The sequence below is a fragment of the Rhinolophus sinicus genome, linkage group LG06 (assembly GCF_036562045.2).
Source record: "Rhinolophus sinicus isolate RSC01 linkage group LG06, ASM3656204v1, whole genome shotgun sequence".
NCBI lineage: Eukaryota > Metazoa > Chordata > Mammalia > Chiroptera > Rhinolophidae > Rhinolophus > Rhinolophus sinicus.
This window is the reverse complement of record NC_133756.1, coordinates 16,427,620-16,455,507: the sequence shown is the minus strand read 5'-3', so window position 1 is coordinate 16,455,507 and position 27,888 is coordinate 16,427,620. Positions and strand designations below refer to the sequence as shown.

Below are 27,888 nucleotides of genomic sequence, written 5' to 3'. Positions count from 1 at the left end.
CAAATGATTGATGTAAAGACTATGTAGTAACATGAAATGTTTCTGATGTAATGATAAGCAAATCTAGAAGAACTGACCAAGAAGTTGGCCAGAGATAATAGTTGTGAATTTATTGGAGATTCTTTTTCTCTTTCCCAAACTTTACGTGTTAGAGTATTGATTTTACCCTCTTCGGCCATTCAGGGTTAATCTGTCAGGAACCTGGCAGAAACAGCACCCTCAGATGGGATAGTTGATGAATATTTAATAAAGGGACTGTTCCGTTTCCAGTCCTTTCCACCCTGGTTTCTGCAACTCTCAATGATTCACTCAACAATTATGGAGCACCTACTTATTGTCTAGTGAGGGAGGCAGACTTTCAAGTACATAAATTGTATCATAAGTGCAATAATGAATATATAAGTTGGGTGTTATAAGGGGCGCAAAACAGCTCTGTCAGGAGGGAGGTTTGTGACTCAAGGCAGGTTTCAAAAGGGGTGATTGATTCAAGTTCAGTTTTGAAGGTTGTCTGCTAAAACAAAAAGGGCCACAGCATGTACAAAGGTGGAAACGCAAGCTTTTAGGAACTTACGTGTGGCTCTGCAGGCTGGAACATTGGGTGGGTGTGAAGAAACTCTGAGAGATAAGGCTGTAGTTAGATCATGCTGGGCACTGTGCTCCAAGTGGGCTTTGTGTTTTTGGAGTTATTAGATTTGCATTTTAGAGAGATGACTCTAGCCTCAGTGGAGAGAGTGGACTGAACAGGGCGAGAATGAAGGCAGAGAAGATTTGGAAACAAGTTTGGGTCTTGGCTGGGTAAGCCAGCAGATACCCTTTCTCAGCATTGGCCGGCCTTTCCTGACCTATACTTGGCCAGCGCCGCGCCTCTCTGGGATCTCCCTCCCTCCTCCTCCCCCGAGGGCCCCGCTAGCGGGCGGGGAAGCTAGGCAAGGGTGGCCCTGCCTGGGTGGTCTTCTGCCTTGCCCCCTGCGGCGCTGTTGCCTAGCAGCGGATCCGGCCGCGCGGCTCTGGGTAATTTGTGGGCCCCTCAGCCAATGAGAGGGCGTCCACCCGCCTGCTCCCTTTTTCTGGGGCTACAGACGCCTCCTCGGCATTGCGGTCGCCACCTCGAGCCGCGTTGCGTGTTGCGGACCAGTAACTGTGGGCGCGCAGCTCTCACGCCGGTCGGTTGCCGCGCCCGGGCCAGTACGCCGTGCACTCCTCCGGGTCACAGCCACCGCGGCACTCCAGCACGCGACCCTCACCCTCACCCACGCCCGAGCCTAAGCAGCCCCGCTGAACCCTGACGCGGGGCCCAGCGGTACAGGGGATCCAGGCCAGCCTATGGGGGCTCCCAGATAACGCGGGTTGGGGGCGCCCACGCCCCCCATTCCCGCCAGCATGGCTCGGCCGCCGCCCCTCGGGGAGCTGCCCCCGGACTACACACCCCCAGCTCGATCCGCAGCACCCCAGGTGAGTAGAGGGAAGCACGGGAGGGATGGGGGAGGAAGATTGGGACCGGGTCTAGAGAGACCCCAGGTTTGTCACTTGGGCCTCTGCAAGGTGTGAAGTCTCTAGGTGCCGTGTGTTCTTGCCTGCCCGGAAAGGTGTGTGTGTACTGTGTCTCCTCGGCATCTGGCGGGTGAGAGTGAGTGTGTCTGTGGGTTCATCTCTGTGTCCACCTGAGAACAGGTGTGTATATATGTATCCTACTCTAAGAAAACAGGCCTATGCCTTCCTCAGGTGCGTAGTGGGTGGGGGCAGAGAATAGAGTTAAATCTTTTCCCAAGTTTGGGCCTCTGCCTGTGTAGGTCCTCCCTGTCCTGTATCCAGAAACCAAGAAACTAGAGCTTGGCGGAGGGTGTATACATAGAAAGGGAAGGATTTCATGCACTGTTTCAGTAATGCCTGGCTGACCCTTCTCTTTCCATCCCAGATCCTAACTGGGAGCCTGAAGGCTCCGCTCTGGCTTCGTGCTTACTTCCAGGGCCTGCTCTTCACTCTGGGCTGCGGGATCCAGAGACACTGTGGCAAAGTGCTCTTCCTGGGACTGTTGGCCCTTGGGGCTCTGGCACTGGGTCTCCGCGTGGCCATCATTGAGACAGACCTAGAACAGCTCTGGGTGGAAGGTGAGTGTGGACACTGACCATAGCTGCTTGGGTATTGTGAACCCAAGGCAAGAACAGGGTGAGGTGCTGGCTACTGAGTTCTAGGTAGCTTGGCTCTGGATCTGGAAGGCGCACCTGCCCACCAGAGCCTGGGTATCTGGGAGATGATGGAGTCCTATGACTCGGTGTATAGAATAGTTATGGGGGGGGGGCCAGAGAGAGAGAGAGATTCGCATTTATTCCCAAACTTTTGTGTTGTTTTTTTTCTTTTTTCCCCCTTCTTCCCCTCATCCCCCTTCAAGCCGTTGTTTCTCAGTCTAGTTGTGTAGGACACAGCTCCCAGGCCCATGCTGGTATTATGAGCCTTGCGCTCCTCCCGGCTGAGGCAGTCGGTCGGCTGTTCAGGGCAGTTGGCAGGCCACTCACAGCAGCTCTCGCCAGCTGCCGGCCGCTCATGATGGCTGCCGGCCACTCACACTGGCCACCAGCTGCACATGGTAGCCCACGCCGGAGTCGGCTGCTCGTGGCAGCCCAGCTCCAGGGAGAGAGAGCCATTGTTCACAACCTTAACTGTAGAGGGCGCAGCTCACTGGCCCATGTGAGAATTGAACCGTAGACCTTGGCGTTAGGAGCACAGCACTCCAACCACCTGAGCCAGCGGGGCCTTTATGAGTGTTTTTGACTGCCAATGGCAGGGTTTGCAAAGGCAACTAAAAAAGACCCATCCTTCAGTAGCAAGGAAAGTAAAATACCCTGTTTCCCTGAAAATAAGACCTAGCTGGACAATCTGCTGCAATGCATCTTTTGGAGAAAAAATTATGTAAGACCTGGTCTTATTTTACTATACTATAAGACCGGGTCTTATATAATATAATATAACATAACATAACATAATATATAATACAATACAATACCACGTCTTATATTAATTTTTGTTCCAAAAGTCACATTAAGGCTGATTATCTGGTTAAGTCTTATCTTCGGGGAAACAGGGTATGTACTGGGATATAGAATACAATATAATACAAAGCAGAATATGGTTATATTTTTGTATAAGAGAAGGCAGGGAGAGATCACATCTGACCAGGAAAATCAGGAAAGTTAGAACTGGAGGGCTGGGGAAACTGAGAAAATCACCTGGCAAATCTCCAAGGAGAGGTCCCATGCATCCAGGCCCCTGTAGCCACTTTGTGCAGCACAGAATCTCTACTTTGAGGCAACAGTGTCCAATGGGGCCAAATCCTTTCTTCCTATTGGAAGCATTAGACTAAAATGATTTCTTATTAATAATTTCAGCATAACTCCTTTCCTGGGGTCTGATTTCATATGGCAGCCCTTTAACAGATTCAAACTCCCCTGTGTTCTTGCCTGGAAATTTGCATTTATGGGCTCCCCCAGCATTGGCCCACACCCAAAGGTGGGGCCCAGGTTAGAGTCTCACACCCTTGAGTTATTTCAAATACTGGCAATCTCTAGGATCCAGAGCAGATGTTCTTTGGAGCCTGCCTGCTTGCCTGTTGGGCTCCCACACCCCATCCCCACCCTACCCCAGCCCTCTGCAGACTCGCATACTTACACACTCTAGGCCAGCCCTGGGGTCCAGAGCAGATGTTTCTCTGTGCCTGCCTGCCTGCCCCCAGCCCCGGGACACACATGTGCATACACGCACATACACACACCCCTGCTGCCTGGGTGGTCCCAAATTACTCTTGGATTTCCTGCCACAATAGAGGCTGTCTCCCCCTCCCTTCCTCCTCCTTCATTCCCCAGATCTTCCCCCATCTCAACATTGCTTGAACCTTCACGTTTCCTCATCCTCTCTCCTACACTCCAGCACAGGACAGGCTAAATCCCACCAGAGTTTTGCTGCTGTTTGTGGGAGAGTAATATGAAAGGGTGGTACCCAATTCCTGAGACTTTTTCTTTTGTTTCAGAATATCACTCTGTCTTGTATTGGCTAGGGCTGAGGGTGAGGTAAAAGCAGTGATTTTTGACCTGATCTTTTCTCTACATCTGTAGTTGAAGGCTTCTCCCAGCAATGCCCTAGGCAATGAGGAGCTGATCATGGTGAGGACTGAAGGGTATTCTCTATTCCTTTCCATTTTGCTAATAGAGAAAGCAAAGAAAGAAGCAGGATATTGGCTATCAGAGATCTGGACCAGAGTTCAGATTCCAGCTTTGCCATGGTGAGACCTGGAATATGACTTGTCTTTCCTGATGAATTTTAAAGCTAAAGGGCTCGGAGATAGATTGTTGTCTAAAATAAAAATCACAACATATAGCCCAAATAGTACGTATAAAAACAGTGATAGAAATGGTTTGAAATTGGAGCTATCCCTGAAGATAAGAAATGCAGCCATTCTACCTAGAAGGCAGAGGATGACCAGAGTTTGCTTTCCTTGAAACCTTGGGAGTCAGCCTCAGTTCTTGCTCACCTAATTGGTTACTACACCAGCAAATTCTTCCTTCTTAACCTCTTTCATAACAGTCCCCTCCTTCCCACCCTTGCGGCCATTGCTCTGGTCGAAGCCGTTTTCAGTCTCTGGCAGTACACTCCTGATCGTACTATTTAGAATACTTTTAGCCATGTGAAAGAGAAAGAAAGGAAAGGAGGGAGGGAAGAAGGAAGGAGATTGGTGTATTATCCCCTGTAACAAGAAATCTGGCAGTAGACAGTAGAGAAGTTCCAGAATAGTTAATTCAGCAACCTGAGAACATAAGCAAGGACCCAGGTTCTTGCGATCTTTCTCTGCCTTCTACAGCATGTTGGGCTTTTGTCCTCAAGCTTATCACCTCCTTGTCCCAAGGTGGCTACTGCAGTGTCAGAAAAGGAAAGTCATCCCTCTCTTGCCTCTATTTTTGAAAGTGAGGAAAAATTTACCAAAAGACTCCCACCTGACTTCCCATTTGGTCACTTTAGCAAGAACTGTATAGCACCCTGTGCCTAAATCCTTCACTTGACAAAGGCAATGGAATTACAGTAGTACATCCGTTTTCGAACGTCTCCGTTGATCAACATTTCAGTTTATGGACGCCATAAATGTTATGGGTCTATGGTATCATTAAATAGTAAAATTCATGCTAAATTTGCAGTTTTAGGGGTTGATTTTAAAGGTCTGGAACAGATTAATCCATTTTGCATTATTTTCTATGGGGAAACCGTGCCTCGGTTTTCAAACATTTCAGAATTCGAACAGTCTTCCAGAATGGATTATGTTCGAAAACCGAGGTACTACTGTGCTGTGATTGACTCTTAGACCAATCAAATTTCACCCCGAGGCTGGGGAGGGGCCCAGCTGCCCTGAATCATTAGGCCTTTCAGAGGATGGCAAAGGAAGGCTTCCTGTCCACCTCACCTTCAAACCTGCCTCCACACTGCCCTCCTGTGGTGTATCTAAATCTGGCCAAGTCAGTCGCCACTTAGAGCCCTTCCACTGCTTTCTACTAGGTTCCAGGCTCCTTAGCACACATTCTAGGCCCTCCATAAACTAACTCTTGATTGCTTCTCAGCATTGTCTCTGCCTCACTCTTAGCAGTCCAGCACATATTTAGTCTAGAACACCTTTTCCTGCCTTCTTCCCCTGGCCAACTCCTACTGTTCGTCATTCACAACTCAGCTCCAGAATATATTGGTAAGTGATGAAAGAGATCCTCTGACGTTTCTGCTCAAAACTTTCCATGATTCTCATTTCACTCAGAGACAGCCTGAGTCCCTACAATAGCTTGCAGGCCCTTACAGGTGACATCTCTAGACCAAAGATTATGAACATTTCTGAGGGACTTGATACATATTGGCAATATTGCTTCTTCCCCCAAATATTGTACCAAATTACACTCCCATGGTAGGTTAGAGTACACTCTTGTCAGTCAGCATGAGTGCTATCAATTTTTTAATGTTTGCTAATTTGATAGATGGTAATTTATTGCTGTTTTAAGTTGCATTTATAGGACTACCTATAAGGTGGGCTCATTTGCCTTGGTGGCTAACCAGGTACAGCGTCCTTTTTGTAAGCACAAAAGTTTTTAACAAATATTGATTTTGATATCTCCTTCTCCTGTTCTCCTACTTCCTCCCCACTCACAGTCGTTTTTTTCCTCCAGTTCTTTTTCATTTTTCTGTCACATCATTTATCTCCCAGCAACTATTGAATAATAACTCCGTATCTGTGCCTACTATGTGCTGAGCAATTTCTTAAGTACTTTGCCTGCATTGATTCTGATTCTACCAAGGTAGCCATAGTCCCCATTTTACAGATTAGGAAATTTAGGGTCTGAGAGAGTAAGTAATTTGCCCCAAGCACAGACTAAGTGTCAGAGCTGAGGCTCAAAGCCAGGTCTGTGCAGAGCCTTCGTGCTCTCCCCTAACACCTGCTGTCTTCTTGCCCGCACAATACACCCCAGCTCATCTGTCCTGATATGTCATCATCGTGGTCAGCCAGGTTTTATCTTTTTCTCTTCCTCATTTTTTTCTGAGGATTCTTTATTCTATTTGATGTTGTATTTTAAGTTTTTCTCTTGCTTTCTTATTAGCTCTGTGTGGGTTCCTTGCTTCTTCCATGTGTCCTTCCCCTCAGCAAACTCACTTACTATGGGGAGCTCACGTCTGTCCTCCCCTCCGATCCTTTGTGGCAGCTCTGGCCTGAGCCTGGTGAAATAAGCACTGTAGTACAGTCCAGGGGAAGAAGAGGGGAGTGAGGGAAGAAGAAAAAGTAAGTAGAAGGGGGCAGGATGGCTGTGTGAAACTGGATTCATGAGGGGAGGGCCAGGAATGTGATTTGGGTGAGGGGATGTGAGCATATGGGTAAATCTGTGTTGGGGAGTTACCAAGGGTTTGGGGCTCTCATGAGTAAGGAGATGGGGGTTTGAGAAAGAGATTAGGGAGCATGACACTCCCCAGGGCTGGAGTCTCAGAGAAGCAGTGCATGTTGGCCCCAGGAAGGGCAGTGACCAACAGGAAGGCGCCCCAACAGGTGGAAGCAGAAGTGGGTCTAAGACCTCAAGTGCCTCCAGGCTGGTTTGGCTCTGGCCCTCGCCCTCCACCAAACCAGTCAGGTCATATCCCCTCTCAGCGTCGCCACCTCCCCTAGGCCCAAGTGACAGCATGTCTCCAAGGCCAGCATAATGCAGGACCTGAGGGGCACTGAGCTCAAGGACACTAAGGCGCTGGCACTGCCTGTTGTCTGGACAGTGAGACTGGTGGTGAAAGGGATCCGGACCCTTTCTTCCCCTGGGCCCACTCTGCTGTCAGCTGTCCCAGGGCACATGAGCTGATACCAGGTCCTTCTTGCAGGAGTGGAAGCAGTATGTTGACAGCATCACACTGAAAGCCTCTCTGGTCCTCCCCCTTTCCTGTGCCACCGCAGGGTCCATTATTACCAGGCACTGCCATCCCTTCCCTCTCAGCAGAACAGTTTCCAAAAGGGTGTATGGATATAAATCACTATCTGGGGCAATCTGAACTGGGAACCTGCCCGGCCTAGAACTGTTCTGTGAGGAGACCCCCCAGTGGCAGCCTCCCTATTGGCCTCTTTTGTCCCTTTTGTCTTCTTCACCAGAGCAGAGAGGAAGTGAGTGAGGGTTCCCTTACCAGGAGGCCCCCAAAACCCCAGCCTTGGCCCAGCTCATACTGATTTCTCATTTTTAAGTTATTTGCCCCAAACCTAGCCAACCTGGTTCATGCTGAAATGTTAGATCACTCAAGAATTCCATAGATCCACACACCTGAGGCCTCTCGCTGCCCTGATGAACTGCAGGTTCCCAGCGGAGGGACAGGAGCCTGGGGGGCCGTTTTGGCTGTCACAGAGAAGGCAGGGGCTCCTCCAAGCTGCTCTCCTCCCACCTGTCTGAGCGTCTTCCATTCCCCAGGGCTCTGATCCACCGAGGCTCTTTTCCCCAGCTTTCTCTCTCTGCTCTGGCAGTGGGCAGCCGGGTGAGCCAGGAGCTGCATTACACCAAGGAGAAGCTGGGAGAGGAGGCTGCATACACCTCCCAGATGTTGATCCAGACCCCACGCCAGGAGGGGGAGAACATCCTTACACCTGAGGCACTTGGCCTCCACCTCCAGGCAGCTCTTGCCGCCAGTAAAGTGCAAGTATCACTCTATGGAAAGTGAGTCTGGCTGAGCCCCTGAGCAAGTGGGGGTGAGGCATGCTATGGCAAGGCTGGAGCGGGATCCCCCTCTCCTTCTGATCTCCTGTCCCCTGGCCACTGTAGGTCCTGGGATTTGAACAAAATCTGCTACAAGTCAGGAGTTCCCCTAATTGAAAATGGAATGATTGAGCGGGTGAGTATCCTGAGCTGTTCTCTGCGACTGGGTCGGGTGGAACCTTTTCTGCAGTGGAGGAGGGCTCGGAAAGACTCCTGGAGGCTAAAAGTCGGGAGGTGGGCGGTTGCAGAGGGCATCCTATAAAGGTCATGGAGAAAGGAGCCCAGGGACAGGACTGATGTAGCCTGGGGTGTCCCCGGCAGATGATTGAGAAGCTGTTTCCGTGCGTGATCCTCACCCCCCTCGACTGCTTCTGGGAGGGAGCCAAACTCCAAGGGGGCTCTGCCTACTTGCCGTGAGTGCCACCATATCTGCTCCCAGAGCCCTGCCTTGTCTCGTGTCGGGACTTCCCCAACAGAAAAGAGGGGTGGGAGTAAAGATGGATCAAAATCTTACTAAGGGCCTAAGGACCTCCCACACCAGGGTCAGAGCACCGGCTGCCCCAGAGCTCTCTCCATGTCCGTCTCGTCACCTCCAAAGGAAAGGCAAACCTATCTTATTCAGACAGAACAAAACACAAAGATCTGTAAGACCAGAGCAAAGAAGAAAAAAGATCCCCAGAAAGAGATTTTGCCAGGGAGATTCAGCTAGGTGTCAGCTAAGCTCTTGCCCAGGGGAGACAGAAAACCTGTTACAGGCAGATGCCTGTATTATGTATTAGAACCAAGCATAGATGGTTTGGGAAGGGACTTTTCCATGTATTAAGTATTTTCTGTCCTGATGTCCATCTCAGCCCCTTGAATCCGCCCTCAGCTCACTGCCGCAGCCTGGTGGGCTGGTGTAGCCTGGGACCTCTGGGAAACTGAGCCTTGCATACTCTCCATATGGAGGGACAAATGAGCAGCTAGGAGGAGATGGGGTGCAGCCTGGGTTCCCTAGCAGCAGTTTAGACGGTGGGAATTGATTCCTGATCCTCACCAGCCATGGGCTCTTCCCTCAGTGGCCGTCCCGATATCCAATGGACCAACCTGGATCCCAAGCAGCTGCTGGAGGAGCTGGGCCCCTTTGCCTCCCTTGAGGGCTTCCGGGAGCTGCTAGACAAGGCACAGGTGGGCCAGGCCTATGTTGGGCGGCCCTGTCTGAACCCTGACGACCTTCACTGCCCGCCTAGTGCCCCTAACCATCACAGCAGGCAGGTGGGTTCCAACCGGGTCTGCCAAGGAAAGCCTATTTTCCTTCCCTTTCCCCTTCTCATGTGTTCCTCCGTTCTGGTAGAGAGCAGATGGTGCTCTGTGCTCAGCCCCCCATTTCCTGGACATTGTTACCCTGTCCCCACTGTGCTAGACACCTGGAGTGTTCCATTCTCATTCAGTTATCCTAAGGAACCCTCAAGTGGCATATGAGTCCTTTTCTAAGCCCAGAAAGGCTGGACTTTATCAAAATAGACTTGTACAGGGAAACAGGATAAATTAGCTAAGCACGAGTATTGTACCTAGTTTCCTGAGTGTGTGGCCCTGTGAATGTGGAGCTTTTACCAAAACCCACCAAAGTTAAGGCAGCTCCTCCCAGCAGCCTATTTCCAGGCCTCAGCTCCCTCTCGTGGCCTCCTCTCTGCAGGACGCTAGCTGTTCACTTTCAGTGTGGGCAAGAGGCTCAAGATAGTTACATACCTACCGTGTTTCCCCGAAAATAAGACCTAGCCAGACAATCAGTTCTATTGCGCCTTTTGGAACAAAAATTAATAATATAAGACCCGATCTTATTTTACTAATACAATATAATGTAATATAATTAATATAACATAACACCAGGTCTTATATTAATTTTTGCTCCAAAAGACACAGTAGAGCTGATTGTCCGGCTAGGTCTTATTTTCAGGGAAACAGGGTACTCAGCAGGCCTACAGGGCTCCATGGTTCAGTCTAGGGACACCACTTACCCCCAGCCAGGTTTTGAGTCGTAAATCCCTCCTCTGTTTCCCTCCAGGCTCCCAATGTGGCTCAGGAATTGAGCGGAGGCTGCCATGGCTTCTCCCACAAGTTCATGCACTGGCAGGAGGAACTGCTGCTGGGAGGCATGGCCAGAGACCCCCAAGGACAGCTGCTGAGGTAGGGCCTCCTCTGGCAGTTGGCAAGGGGACCCCAGGGATGGGAATCCACACTCCATTTCTAGGCAGTACTGGGTAAGACCCCTAATTCTCCTGCACCCCTCACCAGGGCAGAGGCCCTACAGAGCACCTTCCTGCTGATGAGCCCCCGCCAGTTGTATGAGCACTTCCGGGGTGACTACCAGACTCATGACATCAGCTGGAGCGAGGAGCAGGCCGGCACAGTGCTGCAGGCCTGGCAGCGGCGCTTTGTGCAGGTCAGTGTGGGGCAGGAAGGGCAGGCGGAGCCCTGAGGCTGCTCCCTCCCCCTGCCCCTCAGACCCACCCTGTCTCTCCAGCTGGCCCAGGAGGCCCTGCCTCAGAACACGTCCCAGCAGGTCCATGCCTTCTCCTCTACCACCCTGGATGACATTCTGCACGCTTTCTCAGAAGTCAGTGCTGCCCGTGTGGTGGGAGGCTATCTGCTCATGGTGGGTCCCACTCCTGTCGACTTACCTCCATCTCTCCACCTGGTGCCCCCCCCCCCCAGGGACCCCTGTCCAAGACAGCGCCATCTCTCCCCACAGCTGGCCTATGCCTGTGTGACAATGCTGCGGTGGGACTGTGCCCAGTCTCAGGGTGCCGTGGGCCTTGCTGGGGTGCTGCTGGTGGCCCTGGCAGTGGCCTCAGGCCTTGGGCTCTGCGCTTTGTTCGGTATTGCCTTCAATGCTGCCACTACCCAGGTACACCAGACTGCAGGGCAGGTTTGGGTACCTACAGCTCATGCTGCTCGGTTCCTCCAGCTGCCCTCCCCTGTGCTTCTCCAGGTGCTGCCTTTCTTGGCCCTGGGCATCGGTGTGGATGATGTATTCCTGCTGGCACATGCCTTCACAGAGGCTCCACCTGGCACCCCTCTCCAGGTGCGGCCTCACCCTCCACCTTGGGCTCACCTGAGTTCAGCACAGAAGTTAAGAGGCTCTGGGTTTGGGTGACCTCGGGCTGGTAATAACCAATCTGTGCCTCAACTTCCTCATCCGTAAAAGGGGTAATAATATGGTTTGTGTCATGAGGGTTGGTGTGAGGATCGGTGAGCTAAGTCAAGTGCTTAGAACAGTGTGCATGACACGTACGTGGTTCTCAGTAAACATTAGCTGCTGTGTGGTCATTGTCCCTCCTCTGCCGAGCCTCCCCTTCACTCTACCTTGAAGACCCACAGCCCCCCCACCCCCACCCAATCCTGGCAGGAGCGCATGGGCGAGTGTCTGCAGCGCACGGGCACCAGCGTCACACTCACGTCCATCAACAACATGGTCGCCTTCTTCATGGCCGCTCTAGTTCCCATCCCTGCATTGCGGGCCTTCTCCTTACAGGTGAGGCCTCACAAACAGGGCCCAGGCTCAGGGTGGGCGTGGAGCTAGGGGCACGCTTCATCCAGCCTTTGTGCCCTCCTGTCCATCCCCCAGGCGGCCATAGTGGTTGGCTGTAACTTTGCAGCCGTGATGCTTGTCTTCCCAGCGATCCTCAGCCTGGACCTGCACCGGCGCCACTGCCAGCGCCTTGATGTACTCTGCTGCTTCTCTAGGTACTGTCCCTGAATCCCCACCCCCACCCCACCGGGCCTTCCTCCATTGGCCCCATGCCATCCCCTCACCAGTATTTCTAGGCACAAATCTGCCACCCCCTCTCTCTGCCTCTTTCAGCCCCTGTTCTGCTCGGGTGATTCAGATTCTGCCCCAGGAGCTGGCAGACAGGGCAGTACCAATGGGCATTGCCCACCTGACTGCCACAGTTCAAGCTTTTGCCCACTGTGAAGCCAGCAGCCAGCATGTGGTCACCATCCTGCCTCCCCAAACCCACCTGGTGCCCCCACCTTCTGACCCACTGGGCTCTGAGCTCTTCAGCCCAGGAGGGTCCACACGGGACCTTCTGGGACAGGAGGAGGTGACAAGGCAGAAGGCAGCCTGCAAGTCTCTGTCCTGTGCCCGCTGGAATCTTGCCCATTTCGCCCGCCATCAGTTTGCACCCTTGCTGCTCCAGTCACATGCCAAGGTAAGACTCCAGGCCCAGAAGAGTCAGGGTGGGCCAGGGCTTAGGTGTCTCTGGTTCCCAATAAAGGGCAGGGGCCCTTGCCTACCACCTGCCAGCTGAGGGGCACCCCTGGGCCTCCATCTGAGTGCCATTTCCCATAGGTCTTCGTGCTGGTGCTCTTTGGGTCTCTTCTGGGCCTGAGCCTCTATGGAGCGACCTTGGTGCAGGACGGGCTGGCCCTGACAGATGTAGTGCCTCAGGGCACCAAGGAACATGACTTCCTGAGCGTCCAGCTCAGGTACTTCTCCCTGTACGAGGTGGCCCTGGTGACACAGGGTGGCTTTGACTACGCCCACTCCCAACGAGCCCTCTTTGATCTGCACCAGCGCTTCAGTTCCCTCAAGGCCGTGCTGCCTCCACCTGCCACCCAGGCACCCCGCACCTGGCTGCACTATTACCGAAACTGGCTACAGGGTGAGAGGCAAGGAGAGCGGCAGGGAGGGCTGCTGCAGGAAAAAACAAACAACCCGGGGCCACGGGTTAAGTGCACTGTACACTGTTCTTCTCCAGGAATCCAGGCTGCATTTGACCAGGACTGGGTTTCCGGGCGCATTACCCGCCACTCGTACCGCAATGGCTCTGAGGATGGAGCCCTGGCCTACAAGCTGCTCATCCAGACCGGCGATGCCCAGGAGCCTCTGGATTTCAGCCAGGTTGGGAGAGGGCTGGAAGGGTCAGGGAGCACGGAGGGGTCCCAGCCTCATAGGCGCAGGCCTTCAGCTCTCTCTGCCTCTGCAGCTGACCACGAGAAAGCTCGTGGACGAGGAGGGGCTGATTCCACCCGAGCTCTTCTACGTGGGGCTGACCGTGTGGGTGAGCAGTGACCCCCTGGGTCTGGCAGCTTCACAGGCCAACTTCTACCCCCCACCTCCCGAGTGGCTGCACGACAAGTATGACACCACCGGGGAGAACCTTCGCAGTGAGTCCCAGGGGAGCCAGCAAGAGCCTCGGCCTGGGCCCACACAGGCCCTACCCTAAGGCCCTGCCCACAGCTCCCTGTGCTCACTGGCTACCCCTCCCTCCCCCTGCCACCCCTTCCCCTCCACAGTCCCAGCAGCCCAGCCCCTGGAGTTTGCCCAGTTCCCTTTCCTACTGCGTGGCCTCCAGAAGACTGCAGACTTCGTGGAAGCCATCGAGGGGGCCCGGGCAGCGTGCGCTGAGGCAGGCCGGGCTGGGGTGCGTGCGTACCCCAGCGGCTCCCCCTTCCTCTTCTGGGAGCAGTATCTGGGCCTGCGGCGCTGCTTCCTGCTGGCCGTCTGCATCCTGCTGGTGTGCACTTTCCTCGTCTGCGCCCTGCTGCTGCTCAACCCCTGGACGGCTGGCCTCATAGTGAGTCTGCAGGGTGGGGCCAGAGAGACCCACTGCTCCCTCACCCTGCCCTGCCCATCCCGCCATCCCTCCTCCCAGGAGCCCTGGGTGAGCCCTGCTCTCCCCAGGTGCTGGTCCTGGCAATGATGACTGTGGAGCTCTTTGGCATCATGGGTTTCCTGGGCATCAAGCTGAGCGCCATCCCCGTGGTGATCCTGGTGGCCTCTGTGGGCATAGGTGTCGAGTTCACGGTCCATGTGGCTCTGGTGAGCACAGGCACTGAGGGCGGGCGGGACAGCTGAGTCAGTTTGCAAAAAGTATCAAGCACCCAGTGTGCTGGGGACTGTTTAATAATTAGTGTATAATAGCAATGCAGACGGGCTTGTCCCTTCAAGGAGCTTATACTCCAGAGTACAGAGATAAACAATAAGCAAGTAAATAAATTAGCAGCCATTTCAGTAGAGAGGAAGGGACAAAGCCTTGACTAGAATGGGGTAAGGATAGAATGGAAGGACAGAAAATGGGAACCAATGACTCTTACTGTGAAAGGGATCAGAGAAACAGGATGGCAGCTGGATGGCAATGTGGGTAAAGGAGGGCTTTTCCTAAGACAGAGGTAGTGGAACTGAGGCAGCCAGGCCCACCTCGGAAAGCCTGTCTTGGGGAGGGGGGCATGGTAGCACCAGCACAAACCTGGCCAGCCCCCACAAACAGCTCCCTTCTTTTTTCTCCCATAATCGTCCTATTATTATTCTGGTTATAAGAACAATATATACTCCTTGAGGGGAAAAAAGTCCGCATGCAGAAAAGTACCAAGAAAGAATAGAAATCCTCTGAAATGCCATCCTGATTAGTGACTATTACCACTTCAGTGGCCATCCTCCTAGACCAGGGGAAGCAAAGTTTTTCTATAAAAGGCCAGATAGTAAATATTTTAGGCTTGGTGGGTCGTAAATTCTCTTTGCAACTCTGCCACTGTAGCACTAAAACAGCCACAGACAATACAGAAATGAATGAGTGTGGCTATGTTTCAATAAAACCTTATTTACAAAAATAGGTGACAGTCTGTAGTTTGCCAAACTATTCTAGACATCACTCTGTGTCTCACCAGACATATCTAGACAGGGTTATGTAAATGAACTCATGCGTGCTTCCTGGACAGTTCCCAGGAACTCAGCTCACCTGCCCTTCTGTGGGCCAAGGCATGGGGGAGCCCTGGAGACAGATAAGTGGAAGTTGGGGACATTGAAGAGCTGGCCATGGTTGGCCGAGAAGCAGTACTAGGACCGCTTTGTTCCCCAGGGCTTCCTGACCACCCCGGGTAGCCGGAACCTGCGGGCTGCGCGGGCCCTAGAACACACATTTGCCCCAGTCACTGACGGAGCCGTCTCCACATTGCTGGGTCTGCTCATGCTTGCTGGTTCCAACTTTGACTTCATCGTAAGGTAAGGGAGGGCTTGGGGCAAGGAGGCAGGGTCTGCCTCTGCTGACTTCATGGCCGTCCAAGCTGACCCCCCGCCCCCATCCAGGTACTTCTTCATGGTGCTGACCGTGCTCACACTCCTGGGCCTCCTCCATGGCCTGGCGCTGCTGCCTGTGCTGCTGTCCATCCTGGGCCCCCCACCAGAGGTGACCATACCCTCCCTCGGCTCTAGCCCAGGGGACATGGTGGGACAGGCAAGGGAAGGGACAGAACCAGGACAGTATCCCTGCAGAGGCCAACAGACAGGGCTTAACTCACAAGCACCCAATCCATGAGGTGTCACCAACTGAAGGTGGCAGCCCCCCCCCATTTGCCCAGACTCCATGACCCTGCCCCTTAGCTCTCCTGGCTTCATTCTAGAACCCACCTCAGCTTTTAGGGTCCAGAGCAAGGGACAGGGTTTGCCCCAGGCATCCTGTCCCTTGTCAGCTCTCATATCTGCTGGAAGCCAGCAAGGGCCTCAACTACCTAATGTCACAGTGATGCACCAGGTTGATGCTGAAGGGAGGCCCCAGTAGCCCCTGTGCTCACTGGGGCTGGTGTCTCCCCACAGGTGATACAGCTGTACAAGGAGAGCCCTGAGGTCTTGAGTCCCCCCGCTCCACTGGCAGGAGAACTCAGGTGGGGGGTGTCCCCCACCCTGCCCCAGAGCTTTGCTAGAGTGACTACCTCCATGACCGTGGCCCTCCACCCACCCCCACTGCCTGGTGCCTACAACCACCCAGCCTCAGATGAGCCCACTTGGTCTCCTGCTGCCACACCAGCTGCCAGCGGCTGCCGCAACCTCACTTCTAGGGGACCGTGTCCAACCATGGAGTGAAAGAGCAGCTGAAGCATGAAAACCCTGCTTGGGCCACATGAAGTCACTGGGAAGCAAAGGGTGGGTTATTGAATGCAGGATGGACTCCTGGAGAGCTCTGCTGCTGCTGTCTGTCTGTCTGTCTGTCTCCCCTCCCATGACTCGGCCATCACAGACCTCCCTGATGTCTATACAAAGCTGCCACCCTCTAGAGTGTGAGCAGCCTTGCACACCCCGGTCCTCTGCCTGTGCCTGGGTCTGGGTGGGGGGAAAAGCCAGCACTTCAGGCTGCAGTGCAGACCTGTTCTCACCACCCCACCACTGCTGCCCCTAGCAGACCAAGCCGAGGGATCCCCTAGCACCCTTCGCCAGTCCTGGCCCCCCTCTGCTTGGTGACTCCTCGGTAGGCTCTTTGTTCCCACCTCCTACCACATAAATTATTTATATGAAGATGTTTATTTTTGTAGTTTGTATAGATGTTAGCTATGCTGAAAGTTTTATTTTTAAAGAGTGAAATATATTCTATATGAACTCATCTCAAATGACTTTGGTGCTTTTCTTTCTAACAGAGTTGGGAGTTGGCCAATAGAGGTGTCAGGGCTGAAGGTCCTGGGTGGGGAAGATCCCAGGTTCTAAATTTTTGCACAGAACTTGGATCTGTTTATTCACCTGGAAGTGAAGATGATGTTCAGCAAACATGTTGGTTGTATACTTGGTAACGATCTGGGTTAAGTGCTTAATAGACAAAATGATACAAATGTTTTTCGTGTCAAACCCTACTCTGGGTTTCAGAGCCATCATGATCCAGTCCTGTGCCCCTCACCAGACTCTGCCCACCTTCCTGTTTCAGCAGCATGCGGGGGGGTCGGGGCATGGACAAAGGGGAGGTGGCAGGTGAAGTGGAAGCAGATTGGGAAAGCGACCATTTGAAGAAAGAATGGGGACAGGAGGGTCTTGGGAGCTATTTTAGGAGTTTTGTGCCCAGTTCAACCTCCCCAGAGGCAACTTTGGCTAGACAGCCTGGGGATCAGTGGGGAAACGATCCAGACATTAAGATTGTGCTAGCAACCTGTGAGGCGCTGTATTTAAGCTGTTCTGTGAAGGTTGTACAGCCCCATTGCACAGAGGCCTTGAAGACTGGCCACATCCCTGGGCTAGAGTACAGCACCTCACCGAATGGGAAGGGGATGTCTTTTATTGCCCTTCCCCAACTATCCCAGGGCTCAGTCTTAAGCAACACACATCCACACCCTGGATTCCAGCCACGCACTCACCTGGAACAATGTCACCCTGAGAGCACTGCTTTCTCGCACATCACCCACCACGCCAAAGGGCAGATAATCATGTTGTGACCAAAAATAAAAAATAAGCCTAACGCAGCTGAATGAACACTAAAATGCCTAAAAAGACTTAAGAGAAGTAGGTAGTTGGCTGGGAACCTACAGTAGGGGATACATCCAACACGTTCAAGGGATGGAAGCTGGATTTGTGTCCAGTAGTGTTTGGGTCACTAGGAGGAACTTTTGGGTGGAGCAGGAGAGCTCACCAGGCTGGAACAGTGCAAAAGTTATCAGTCCACTGTGCCACTTACCAGCTTAGTGACCTGGGAAAGTTAGCTAACCTTACTGAGCCTCAGCATCTTCCTCTGTGATACGGGAAGGTTAGAGCCTATCTTGTAGAGTGTTACCTTTTTCTTTCAGGATTTTAAATGAAATCATTTATGTAAGAAATGACCTGGCATTTCATAAATGCTCTCTATTATTGTAGTTTGTACAGATTTTAGCTTTGCTGCAAGTGTTTGCTCTGATTGCATGCTTAAGAAAAAACAGAACGGTGTCCTGGTATGGCAGTAGCTGAAGGGATTCCAGCCAGTTGTTGGAGTTGGACCACCCCAGTAATGAATGGTCAGTCCTGGGGCACTGACCACATCCAATCTCAGGGATAAGACATTGTATGTATGCCCAGTGCTTCCAGGGCAGCGTACCCTGTGTGACACCTCACACTAGTCAGCCTTCTGACTTCAGCATACTTTCACAGCTCCCCAGCACTGACAAGATAAAATCCAAGCCCTCTCCAGGCCTAACTCCATTTAGCCTTAGTCACCTCCCCAGTTCTCAGAGACAGCACACGGCCAGATACACCCTCATTCAGATACACCACACTCTACACAGGCTGAATTACTTTGGATGTTCACCTCCCATAAATTCGCAAATTCCATTCCTTTTTCCTAGAACACTGATCCAACCTTCCCTTGACCAAACCATCCTTTAAGATAAACTGGATGCCGTCTCCTCCAGGAGGGGTGTCGTGACTCCTACGTGGTCCCACGGTCCCCGGAGTGTCTGTGCTCAACTGTCTCCGCTTCTGTCCCTAAAACGGGGGGGGGGGGGGGGGGAGTGTACCTGCGGGTATGGAATGGTAGGACTGAACTTCAACAATTGCGACTAATGCTTAATCCCAGGCCCGGTAATGAACGTGGCATCGGGCACCGGCGGGACATGCCCTTACCTCTCTGGGCAAACCCGGGGCCGGTTTCCCGGCGGACCCGCAGAGAAGACAAGAGAGAGCTGCGGCCGCCCCGCCTGTGCAGCTCGTTTATCACCCACCAGCCCGGCACTGGCTGCGATTTGCATACCCATGGTGCACCACGAAAACCAGTTCACGAGGCTTGAGTTCCAGTCCCACCGGGATTTCTCCACTGTTGCAGGGCGCACTGCCTGTTAGAAATGTATGGTCTATACAAACACCAGGCCGGGAGCGCAAATCACGCACGCACTGAACAACCATAACTGTGCTGAGGATTAGCTCGTTCTGCGAGCTTCCAAGCGGAAGCTGGTAGACATACTCTGGTTTCTCTTCAGATCGTATAAATCTTTCGCCTTTTACTAAAGATTTCCGTGGAGAGGAACAGTTATGAGTTTATACCCAATTTTTTGAGGCCTCGTATTTTTACGAGGCTGTCTTTATGAGGTTAAAGAATAGATTGTGATGGTGTGTAATTTGTTGTGATTGTGTGTAAATCACGTGAGTAGTTCTTTGTTGTTGTACTAGAAACTGGGTAGTTTAGCCTAACATTGTTTGAGATTGCATGTTGTTGTACTATCACTCTGTGCAAGCTTTTATCGTAACAAAAGTATCTGGTTTTTTGGGTTAGTAGTATACAACCCAGGATAAATAGTGTACCCTAAGTATACAAGCTCAGTGAAGAGTTCCGTGCAGGAGCCATCAGTAGGTTCCATTGACTTCCACATTCAAAGCATTGTTTCATGCAATCATATTTTACCTCCTTCACTGCTACCGCCCTGGTCCAAGAGCTCTTGATGGATTCATGCAATATCACCCTCACTAACTGTTTTTAGATTTCCTTCCCCTCACCTCTATCACACCCTCCCCACACCTTTGTCAACAAAACAGCCAAATTGTTTTGTTGCTTTTTAATGTAAATCTCATCACCAGGACTCATGGCTCAGAGAACTTCTTCAGGTCTCTGGAATCCAATGTTATGACATTGTATGAAAACAGCCCTGCTCCCACCACATCACCATTTATCCTTTTAACTGGCTTTATTTTTTTCAGAGCACAAGCTACTCTGATTATAGCATGCATTAATTTCTTTACTTGTCTGCTGTATGTTTTTCCTCCTAGAATGTAAGTTCCATGAAGCAGGGACTTTACCTGACTTGTTCTCTGATGGAGTCCATGACCCAAAGTCAATGTCTGGGAAATGAGCACTCAATGAATATTTGTAAAACAATTGAATGGATTTATTGTCTAAACACATCTACAGTATTTAATCTGTCCCACTACAGTTCTAAGCACTTTACAAAATTAATCTTCCTCAGAACCCTACTGAACGGGTTCTATTATTATATCCATTTTATAAACAAGGAAAGTGAGGCACAGAAAGGCTAGTCTCACTCAAGTCACAAAACCAGAAAGAGGTGGAGCTGGGATTCAAACCTAGGCAGCTTGGCTCCCGAAGAGGCATAGTTGGCAGAGAAGCGGACGGCAGGTTGCGGATAGTGTGGCTCCTGCTTCCTGTGTCTCCAGCCCAGCTGCCAGCGAGACTATAGTGGTATGACTCCCCTATCTATGGCTCCGTGGGTGTTCCTTTTTGGCCTCACCATATACTGCGTTCTTATGTGGGGAGCAGGACTAGAGACCCCACGTGACACCCTGCACGACACCATAGTTAATTTAACCAGTCTTCTAGGTTAAACCAATCTTCTAGGACATGTACCTTATTTTCAATTTTCATTATCCAAATGATGCTGTCAGGAAGTGGTACTACAGGTAACCACATTTTCAGTCTTGAGAGATAATACCAAATAATTATTTTGAACCATGTGCAACGTATTTTTGCATAAAATCCCTGAGACAGAAGTCTGATTTTATTTTCTTCCAAATAGTCGATTGTCCCTTGTTTTAGATTGACAGTATTTTGTTTTACAGCTTTTTAAAACTCTATGGAATAAAACAGCATTTAAATAAGGAAATAAAGTCATCACTGAACACTTACAGAGCACTGATTATGTGACAGGGACTGAGGAAGCAGAAATGAATAAGGCCCCAGGGATCTTTCTCCAGGGAGATTCAGAGCCTCAGGAAGACAAAATGTGTAATGAATGAAAGAGGTAGCATAGAGAGTCTTCAATAACCAAGAGAGTGAAACCAGACCTGGAGGACTAGAGCCCGCAGGACCAGTGAATTCCTGCAAAGACAGTTGTTGAGAGAAGAGCTGCTAATATTTGGAGTAATTTTAAGGCCCTGAAAGTGAAATAGATTATATTTCACTTTCAGTGCAATGGGGATGTTGAGGGGCTTAATAAGGGGAGTAGTTCTGACAATCTTAGATAAATCTATGGTAGCTGCAGTGTGGGAAGTGGATTGGGGTGGGGGGGATGATGAGGGGTGCTCGAGTGAAGGCAGGAAGACTAATTAGAGTCTGTAGCAGTAAGTCCTGCCATATATAGGATTGGCAGAACTGGGGCTGAGAGAGCTGAATTAATTGTAAAGATCTTGCAGGGGAGAAAAAATAGTTTTTCCTCTACTCTGAGCTCTGGGCTGAGACCCCTTTAAAAAAAAAAAAAGAAAGAAAAGAAAGAAAAAGATTAACAAGAGAAAAACAAACAGAAGTTTATTAACATGTATAACTCATGTATACATGGGAGATACCAGGAAAAAATGAGTAATTCCAAAGTTGACCTTAAATACCCACTTAAATACCGTCTTCAGCTAAAGACAAAAGAAAGTAAGGGAAGGCCAGTTACCAGGAGGCCACCAGAAAAAGCATGGTAAACAAGGGTGAGTTTTCTCAGGTAGATTTCAGTGGGTGCCTTCTCCACTGATAAGATTCTCTTGAGTTAGTCATCCTTTTCCTGGTACAGAGCGAAGCACCCTTACAAATGGAGATTTCCTTTATAAATATAAATTACACTTACAAAAAGGTAACTTGTAATGTTTTCAGAGCTTCTCCTGCTTCTCAAAATAATCAGCTTAAAATAATCTTTATGCCCAAAAGACATATTTTGACATGGCATATTCTGCTACCCTTCAGTCTCTTAGAAGATAGAAGCCACAGAAGGCAGCTGTGAGGAAGAGGAATGAGGCCAGGATGAGATTCAGGTTTCTGGCTTGGCACCCACGATGAGAAACACGATGGTGTCAGAACCGGGGAAAGATCCTGAAACTAACATAAAAAAAAATTTAAATTAAATTACAGAAAACGAAACAAACATACAAAAGAACTGGGGAGGGGCAGCCGGTTAGAGTGCAGCCGCTCTAAACAAGGTTGCCGGCTGGATCCCACATGGGCCACTGTGAGCTGCGTCCTCCACAACTAGATTGAAACAACTACTTGACTTGGGGCTGATGGGTCCTAGAAAAACACACTTAAATAAATAAAGCTAAAAAAAAAAAAAAAAAAACAAACAAACAAAAAAAACAGAAAAAGAATACTATTAAAAAAAAATTGTGGGGAAAGATGAGGAAGCTCAATTTCAGACGGAGTCTGAGGGATCTGTGGGGCACGTAGAGAGCAATCTCCAGGCGGCATGTCTGAATTAAAGAGGGGGCTGAGCTAAAAAGTTATTTGATTGTTATAAGAGTAAACCAGGACCAGCCACGTGGCTCAGGTGGTTAGAGAACTGTGCCCCCAACGCCAAGGTCTCCGTTTGATTCCCACATGGGCCAGTGCGCTGCGCCCTCTACAGCTAAGATTGTGAACAACAGCTCTCCCTGGAGCTGGGCTGCAGTGAGCAGCCCCAGGTTGGCGTGGGCTGCGGAGTGTGCTACGGTGGGATACCGTGTGCTCTGGGCTACCCTGTGCTGCCATCCCCAGGAGCTGCCATGAGCTGCTGTGACTGGCCAACCGGAGACTGGGGACCGGCTGCCTCAGCCAGGTGGAGCGCAAGGCTCATAATACCAGCATGGGCCAGGGAGCTGTGTCCTACACAACTAGACTGAGAAACAAAGCTTGAACCAGAGTGTGGGGGGGAAACGAAAGAAGGGGGAGGGAAAGGAGTAAAGGAGACTGGTAAGAGTGCCCAGGTACCAGGGTGTAGAGATAGGGTATAGTGCCAGGGATATCGCTTTTGGTTTCCGCCGGGACCAGGCAGCTAGACACAGCCCAAGCTCACGCCCTTTCCTCTCCTCCTCCCCGCCTTCCTCTCCTCCTAGGCCCCACCCATAGGGAGAGGCGTTCTGCCCACAGCTGTTCTCCCCGCGCGCCCCTGCTCGCCCAGCATGCTGGGAGCGGAAGCCCGCTCTGAGCGCCGAGAATGTCGGGAGGTGTAGTTTGAGACAGCCCAGAATTCCTCGCAAGACGTGGCCTTTGGTCACTTAAAGGGCAGGTCCAGAAAGCGATGATGTTCCCGGGGCACGGTGCCTCTCCGGCGCCGGCACGGGGCATCCCGAGCCGCATCTCCTCTCCGCAGAGCATGGCACTTCCACGCCTCCACAATCTGCTCCACCTGAAGGGGAAGGCCGGTCACCACAGAGTCCCGTGTGCCGCCCTCACCATCAGAGCCTGTGCCCCTCCCCTCCCCACGCCTTTCCCCCATGCTGTTGAGTGGATCTCAGCCTAGTTCCTCGCGTCCGCACCGGGATGAGCGGCTCCCGCCGGTTCTGCTCTTCCAGGGCGCTCAGCTCCGCCGGGGCCAGCAAAGCCAGTCTCAGCTCCCGCACCACCGGTGCCGCTACCTCGGCCACAGGCCGCTCCAGCACCGCCTGCAAACGCCAGCCCTGAGCCCCAGCGGGCTGGGGCACCTGGCCCGCCGCCCACTCGCCAGGTTCCTGCGGCCCAAGACTCCTTCAGCACCCCAACCCCGCGCTCCCTTTAGCCCGGCTCACAGCGCCCACGCGCGCCCAGCTGCGGGCCGCCAGGACAAGTTCAGCCTCGTCTACGCAGAGGTTGTCACTGCGCAACAGGGACAGCAACGCAGGCGCCGACAGTTCCAGGAAGCCGCGGGTCCGGAGCACCTCCTGAGGGCCCGAAAATGGGTCAGGGAGGAGCAGAATGAGGTGTGGGGTTGGGAGTATGAAAATGGGGAGCTGTACCTGGCTATGGGCCTCTATGAAGGCTATGCAATGCTCCTGCAATGGTCCCAGGCCAAAGGTTACGGCCACCTGAGAGCAAGAGGGAGATCAAGTTGGAGACTGGAGAGGCCATGTAGCCCGGCCCTGCACATGGGGAACTACCCACCTGCAGGGTCTCACAAACCAGCTCCACATCCAGCATCTTCACCACAAACTCCAGGCATAGCTGGGAACAGAAATGAATGTGGGTTGTGCTGAGGTGCCCTCGTTTCCCCCACCACCACCTCAACCTGGAAGCAGTGAGTATACTTGGAGCAGTCCAGCTCCCTTGGGCTTACACTGCCACCCTTGTCCCTATAGGACTGGTGAGCCCTTCTCATTTCTCCCAATCCCTTCTCCCTTTAGCTTCCAAATCCTCACTCCCTTACCCAAAACCTCCAATGAATCTCCACTACCCTCTAGGTAAAAGAAGTCCAAATTCTTGAAGGTCCTGCATGAACCAGGCTCCAAGCAGCCCCAGGCCCATCAGGCAGGGAATCACCAGGGCCTGAGACTTGGCAAACCTGGAGGGAATAGGGACTAGCAAAGCCAAGCCCAGCAGTCTACCTTCTAGCACATTACCCACTAATCAGACTTGATAAGAGCCATGCAAAAATTCCACTCTCCCTTTCACTTAGGACACTTATCTGCCTTTACTTGTCCCCCTTTTGACTCAAAGACACTAAAAAACAAAGACGTGTTTTAACCAGAAAGTTGAATTTCATCCATGACAGCTCCCTCTCATCCTCGCATCCAGGAAAGCACTGGATCATGCAGTTCCACTTCTCTCAAAGCCATAAAGTGCTCCCTTGGGCTTACACTGCCACCCTCGTCCCTATAGGACTGGTGAGCCCTTCTCATTTCTCCTAATCCCTTCTCCCTTTAGCTTCCAAATCCTCATTCCCTTACCCAAAACCTCCAATGAATCTCCACTACCCTCTAGGTAAAAAAAGTCCAAATTCTTGAAGGTCCTGCATGAACCAGCCCTGGCACCTTTCCAATCTCATCTCTCCCTCACCTCCTCTCACACTCAGTCCAGCCACACTAAGTGTCTCACCAGCTCCATCTGTGCCTCTGTGAGTAGAATGCCATCTTTCCACTCCCCCTCTGAACAAACTCCTACCCGTTCTACCTGACCAACATAAATATTTCCTCCTCCAGGAACTCTTCCCTTCGTCTCGCTCTGGTGATGAGTCTAGAGATCATCCATAAAGTCTCTGCACCATTTACCCTCATCTATCACACTTCTTATGCCACATGGTTAAAGGAGGTCAAGTTGGAGACTGGAGAGACAACGTAACGCAGCCCTCCATACAGCGGATTTTGTATGTGTCTATCTGTCTTTGAAGAACAGGGATCAGAGCTGTCGTATCTTGGTATCTACAGCACCAGCCGTACACACTCCATGCGCCCCCACAGCACACAGGCCATGGACATATTGTTTTGCACATAAGGGTGCATAAATGCCTATTATACAGAGATAGCCATACTTCTGTATTGGCACATGATCCTCTCCAAGACAGAGTGTATGTGAAGCAGGGTATGCACCAAGCTCATAGAGGCAAAGGAAACAAGACCGGGCCCTACCACATAAACCCACCTCTCTCAATTCCTCCAGCCCGTACTCCACCGCTGCTGTCAGCACCTCCAGCACCTGCAAAGTGGGTGGTTGGAATCGAAGGGCTATTTCCTCTGCCCCTGTCCCTCTCCCACCCAGACCCCTGCCCACTGGGCTTACAGAGTGGCGTTGCAGCTTGACACTGTTGGTATACAAGAACTCCAGCACTGCCAGGAAGGCCTCAGCTGGCACAGTGCTTAGCACCACAGGACTAGGCACCCCAGGGCCTGGCTCCTGGCCCAGAAGTCGCTGGAAAAAGTTGCATCTACAGGCCAACAAGCACCGGTGGGCAAACACCTCCTGCTGTTCTTGACCGACCACAAAGCGAACATCACTGTGGGAGAGAGGGGCAGAGAGCCAGGGGAGAAAAGGCCAGAGTATAGAGGGCAACTCTAGGCTTTGCCTTGGCCCACTCTGAGCCTTTGTTTCCTTATCTGTCATATAAGAGACAGGGCTTAGTCCTTCTAGCTGAAGGTCTGGGACACACAGGCTTGGGTTCTAGTCCCAGCTCCACCCTATGATACTTCAGGCAAGTGACTTTCTACCTTTGAATCTCAGGTTTCTCCCATATGAAATGGGACGGTAATCTCAAACTTCGGGTCTTGGAGGAGGTGGCTATGCTTAATCACTGAGGGGGCACTAGGGCTGACTCAAGATTGATCCCAAATACCCCTCTCCTCCCCAGCCTGAGTCTTGGGGGAAGGGAAGCTCTTCTTGGCTCCTCCTCCATAGACTGCAAACTCAGCTTTTTTCAGCCTCCTCTAGGCAGGAGGTGGTGGGTGCAGCGTGCACTGGCTGCAAATAGACACGGCAGTGATGCACCAAAAGGCCAGACCACATTTTCCATCTTCATGATCACTTCCGGCCCCAGCCTCTGGGCCTCTAACAACACGGGGTAGGAGGCATGAAATGAAGCTCGAGCTTCCTGGATGCTCCTAGTTCCCAGTCCAAGGCCTGAGTTCCACTATTCTGACCAGACTGTGATCCTCAAAGCAGTAGGGTTATGAGAGTCACCAACCCTTGGGGAGGAACCCAGCTCTGAGGCAGTGAGAAAAGCTGCTTTCTAGTTCTCCCAACCAGCCCTCCCCCCATACTCTGTCCCTGGTTTCAGACACCACTTGTATCCTGGCAGACAGAGAGCCCCAGGCAGCACCCTGAAACCACTTCCTGTCTGAGACTGGCTCAATCCTTTTAGCTGTGTTCCTCTTGTGAATCTACAGTTTCCAGAACAAGGTTATCTGCTCCTCTGCCTCCCCAGAGGGGGATTCAAGTTACATCCCACCTCTCAGAATCCAGGGGGCTAAAGGCTCTTCTCTGCCCGTAGCACAAGCTCCAAAAAAGGAAGGCCTTGGCCTGAGGTCACACAGCCACTCTAGGCTCTAGCCTCCGCTGCCCTCCACCTCTGGCTCTCAAGATATCATGGACCCTGAGTGATCAGCAGCCATGCTCTACACTTGGGAACTTAGACTTCCCCAGACTGAGTTCAGCAAAAGGGTGAAGACCTAATTCCCCGCCTCTTCTGTACCCAGGGCTTCCTCAGCAAAGCCAGCTATCAAAACCCACAGACAGTGCCTACCCCTCACCTGTATAGGCGATTGTTGACGAGGCTTCGGAGTGCTGTGGAAAAGGGTTCAGCCTCCCCGTGCACAACCAGTCCTGGGGTCTCCATGGTGGGGTGGGGCAGGGGAGTAGGCAGATGTAATAGCCTAGTAGGCCTGTTGTCTGTTGGTATGTGGGAGGCAGTAGGTGGGAAGAAGCAGGAGGCCTAGCCAGGCCCTACAGCTGGTGAGGAGACTAGAAAGGCCTGAGAGGGAGGGGCAGGAGCTTGGGAGGCCTGTTTACTGAGAAGTTGAAGATTAGGAATGGGGCAGGAGACGCCCAGTTCCCTGAAGAAGGCATCAGAAGCTGGTAGAAGAGGCCAGAGGCTGGGCTTGGAGATGGGGACACAGGGAGGTGACCAAGAGAGGCCAAGGTGGAGCTAACCAGACAGGGAGAGGAGAGGCTGGCTGCAGATGAGGCCCCAGCTGGGAGCCTGCCCAGGCAGCGCTGGGGTGGGAAGCCTGTGGGTTTCCACAGAAACTGGAGTTAGGCCTGAGGAGGCCCCGCCCACCTCCCACAGGCCCAGGGAAAACTTCAGACCTCAGAGGGGCCCTAAGCAGAGTTTGAGTGTCTTAGCACCCTGGCCCTGCCCTTCTTTCTCTGCCCCTCCCAACCCCTCACTCACATGCACACAGGGTCAGGATCAAGTTAGCCAAGCCTGGGGAACCCCACTCATCAGGGAAAGCCCTCACCCCCATGAACAGTTTTCAGAACCCAGACAAGGCTTGTTTGGGAGAAAGCAGTCCTATTCCTCCCAGAGGGGTCAGGTGAGGAGATGTCAGCTCTGACAAAGGAGTCATGGCCTCTGGCATCCCTGAAATGCAACACAAGAGGTGTGGCTAGCTGGGGACAAACCCCCGAGTACTTGGGTCAGCAGGAGTCAGGAGACTGGATGTCCAGTCCAGAGTGGAGCCCACGGCCTCTCACCCCTCCCTCCCCTTCCCTAAGGCAGCCCTGAGCTGAGGAAGTCAGCCAAGCCCCACCCTAGTTCTGCTCAGGGAGCGGAAATGTTTGTCCTTGTTTAGACTGACGGGGAGACG

General features: G+C 52.0%; 2 protein-coding genes and 1 non-coding gene across 11 annotated transcripts; 2 read left to right on the top strand and 1 right to left on the bottom strand.

Annotated features, from left to right (window-relative positions):
• Window positions 1-867: 867 nt before the first annotated feature.
• PTCH2 (patched 2) lies at window positions 868-16,592 on the top strand. 8 transcript variants are annotated; one of them, XM_074334620.1, is made up of 22 exons: window positions 876-1,452; window positions 1,967-2,108; window positions 8,006-8,195; window positions 8,301-8,370; window positions 8,556-8,647; window positions 9,293-9,488; window positions 10,279-10,400; window positions 10,509-10,656; window positions 10,738-10,869; window positions 10,966-11,121; window positions 11,206-11,298; window positions 11,623-11,748; window positions 11,842-11,960; window positions 12,079-12,427; window positions 12,568-12,880; window positions 12,977-13,119; window positions 13,205-13,385; window positions 13,515-13,795; window positions 13,903-14,040; window positions 15,077-15,219; window positions 15,304-15,403; window positions 15,811-16,592. In XM_074334620.1, the coding sequence occupies exons 1-22, from the start codon at window positions 1,381-1,383 to the stop codon at window positions 16,075-16,077; spliced, it is 3,573 nt and encodes a 1,190-aa protein (XP_074190721.1). In that variant the 5' UTR covers window positions 876-1,380; the 3' UTR covers window positions 16,078-16,592. The 8 variants fall into 8 exon arrangements, 6 of the variants coding, with proteins under 6 accessions (XP_074190725.1, XP_074190724.1, XP_074190721.1 ...); XM_074334619.1 differs by having other exon boundaries at window positions 1,916-2,108; window positions 10,738-10,830; XM_019716547.2 differs by having other exon boundaries at window positions 1,916-2,108.
• Window positions 16,593-18,897: 2,305 nt separating this feature from the next.
• LOC141572625 (U5 spliceosomal RNA) lies at window positions 18,898-19,015 on the top strand. Its single transcript, XR_012497933.1, has one exon. It is a non-coding gene; the product is annotated as a U5 spliceosomal RNA (small nuclear RNA).
• Window positions 19,016-21,167: 2,152 nt separating this feature from the next.
• Window positions 21,168-26,967, bottom strand: BTBD19 (BTB domain containing 19). Of its 2 annotated transcripts, XM_019716562.2 has the most exons (8): window positions 26,833-26,967; window positions 25,370-25,583; window positions 25,232-25,285; window positions 23,759-23,818; window positions 23,614-23,682; window positions 23,407-23,538; window positions 23,158-23,283; window positions 21,168-23,027 (listed from the first exon to the last, which is right to left on the bottom strand). In XM_019716562.2, exons 1-8 carry the CDS (start codon window positions 26,916-26,918, stop codon window positions 22,893-22,895), a joined length of 876 nt encoding a protein of 291 aa, XP_019572121.2. In that variant the 5' UTR covers window positions 26,919-26,967; the 3' UTR covers window positions 21,168-22,892. The 2 variants fall into 2 exon arrangements, with proteins under 2 accessions (XP_019572121.2, XP_074190719.1); XM_074334618.1 differs by having other exon boundaries at window positions 22,759-23,027; window positions 23,407-23,682.
• Between the last annotated feature and the right edge of the window lie 921 nt (window positions 26,968-27,888).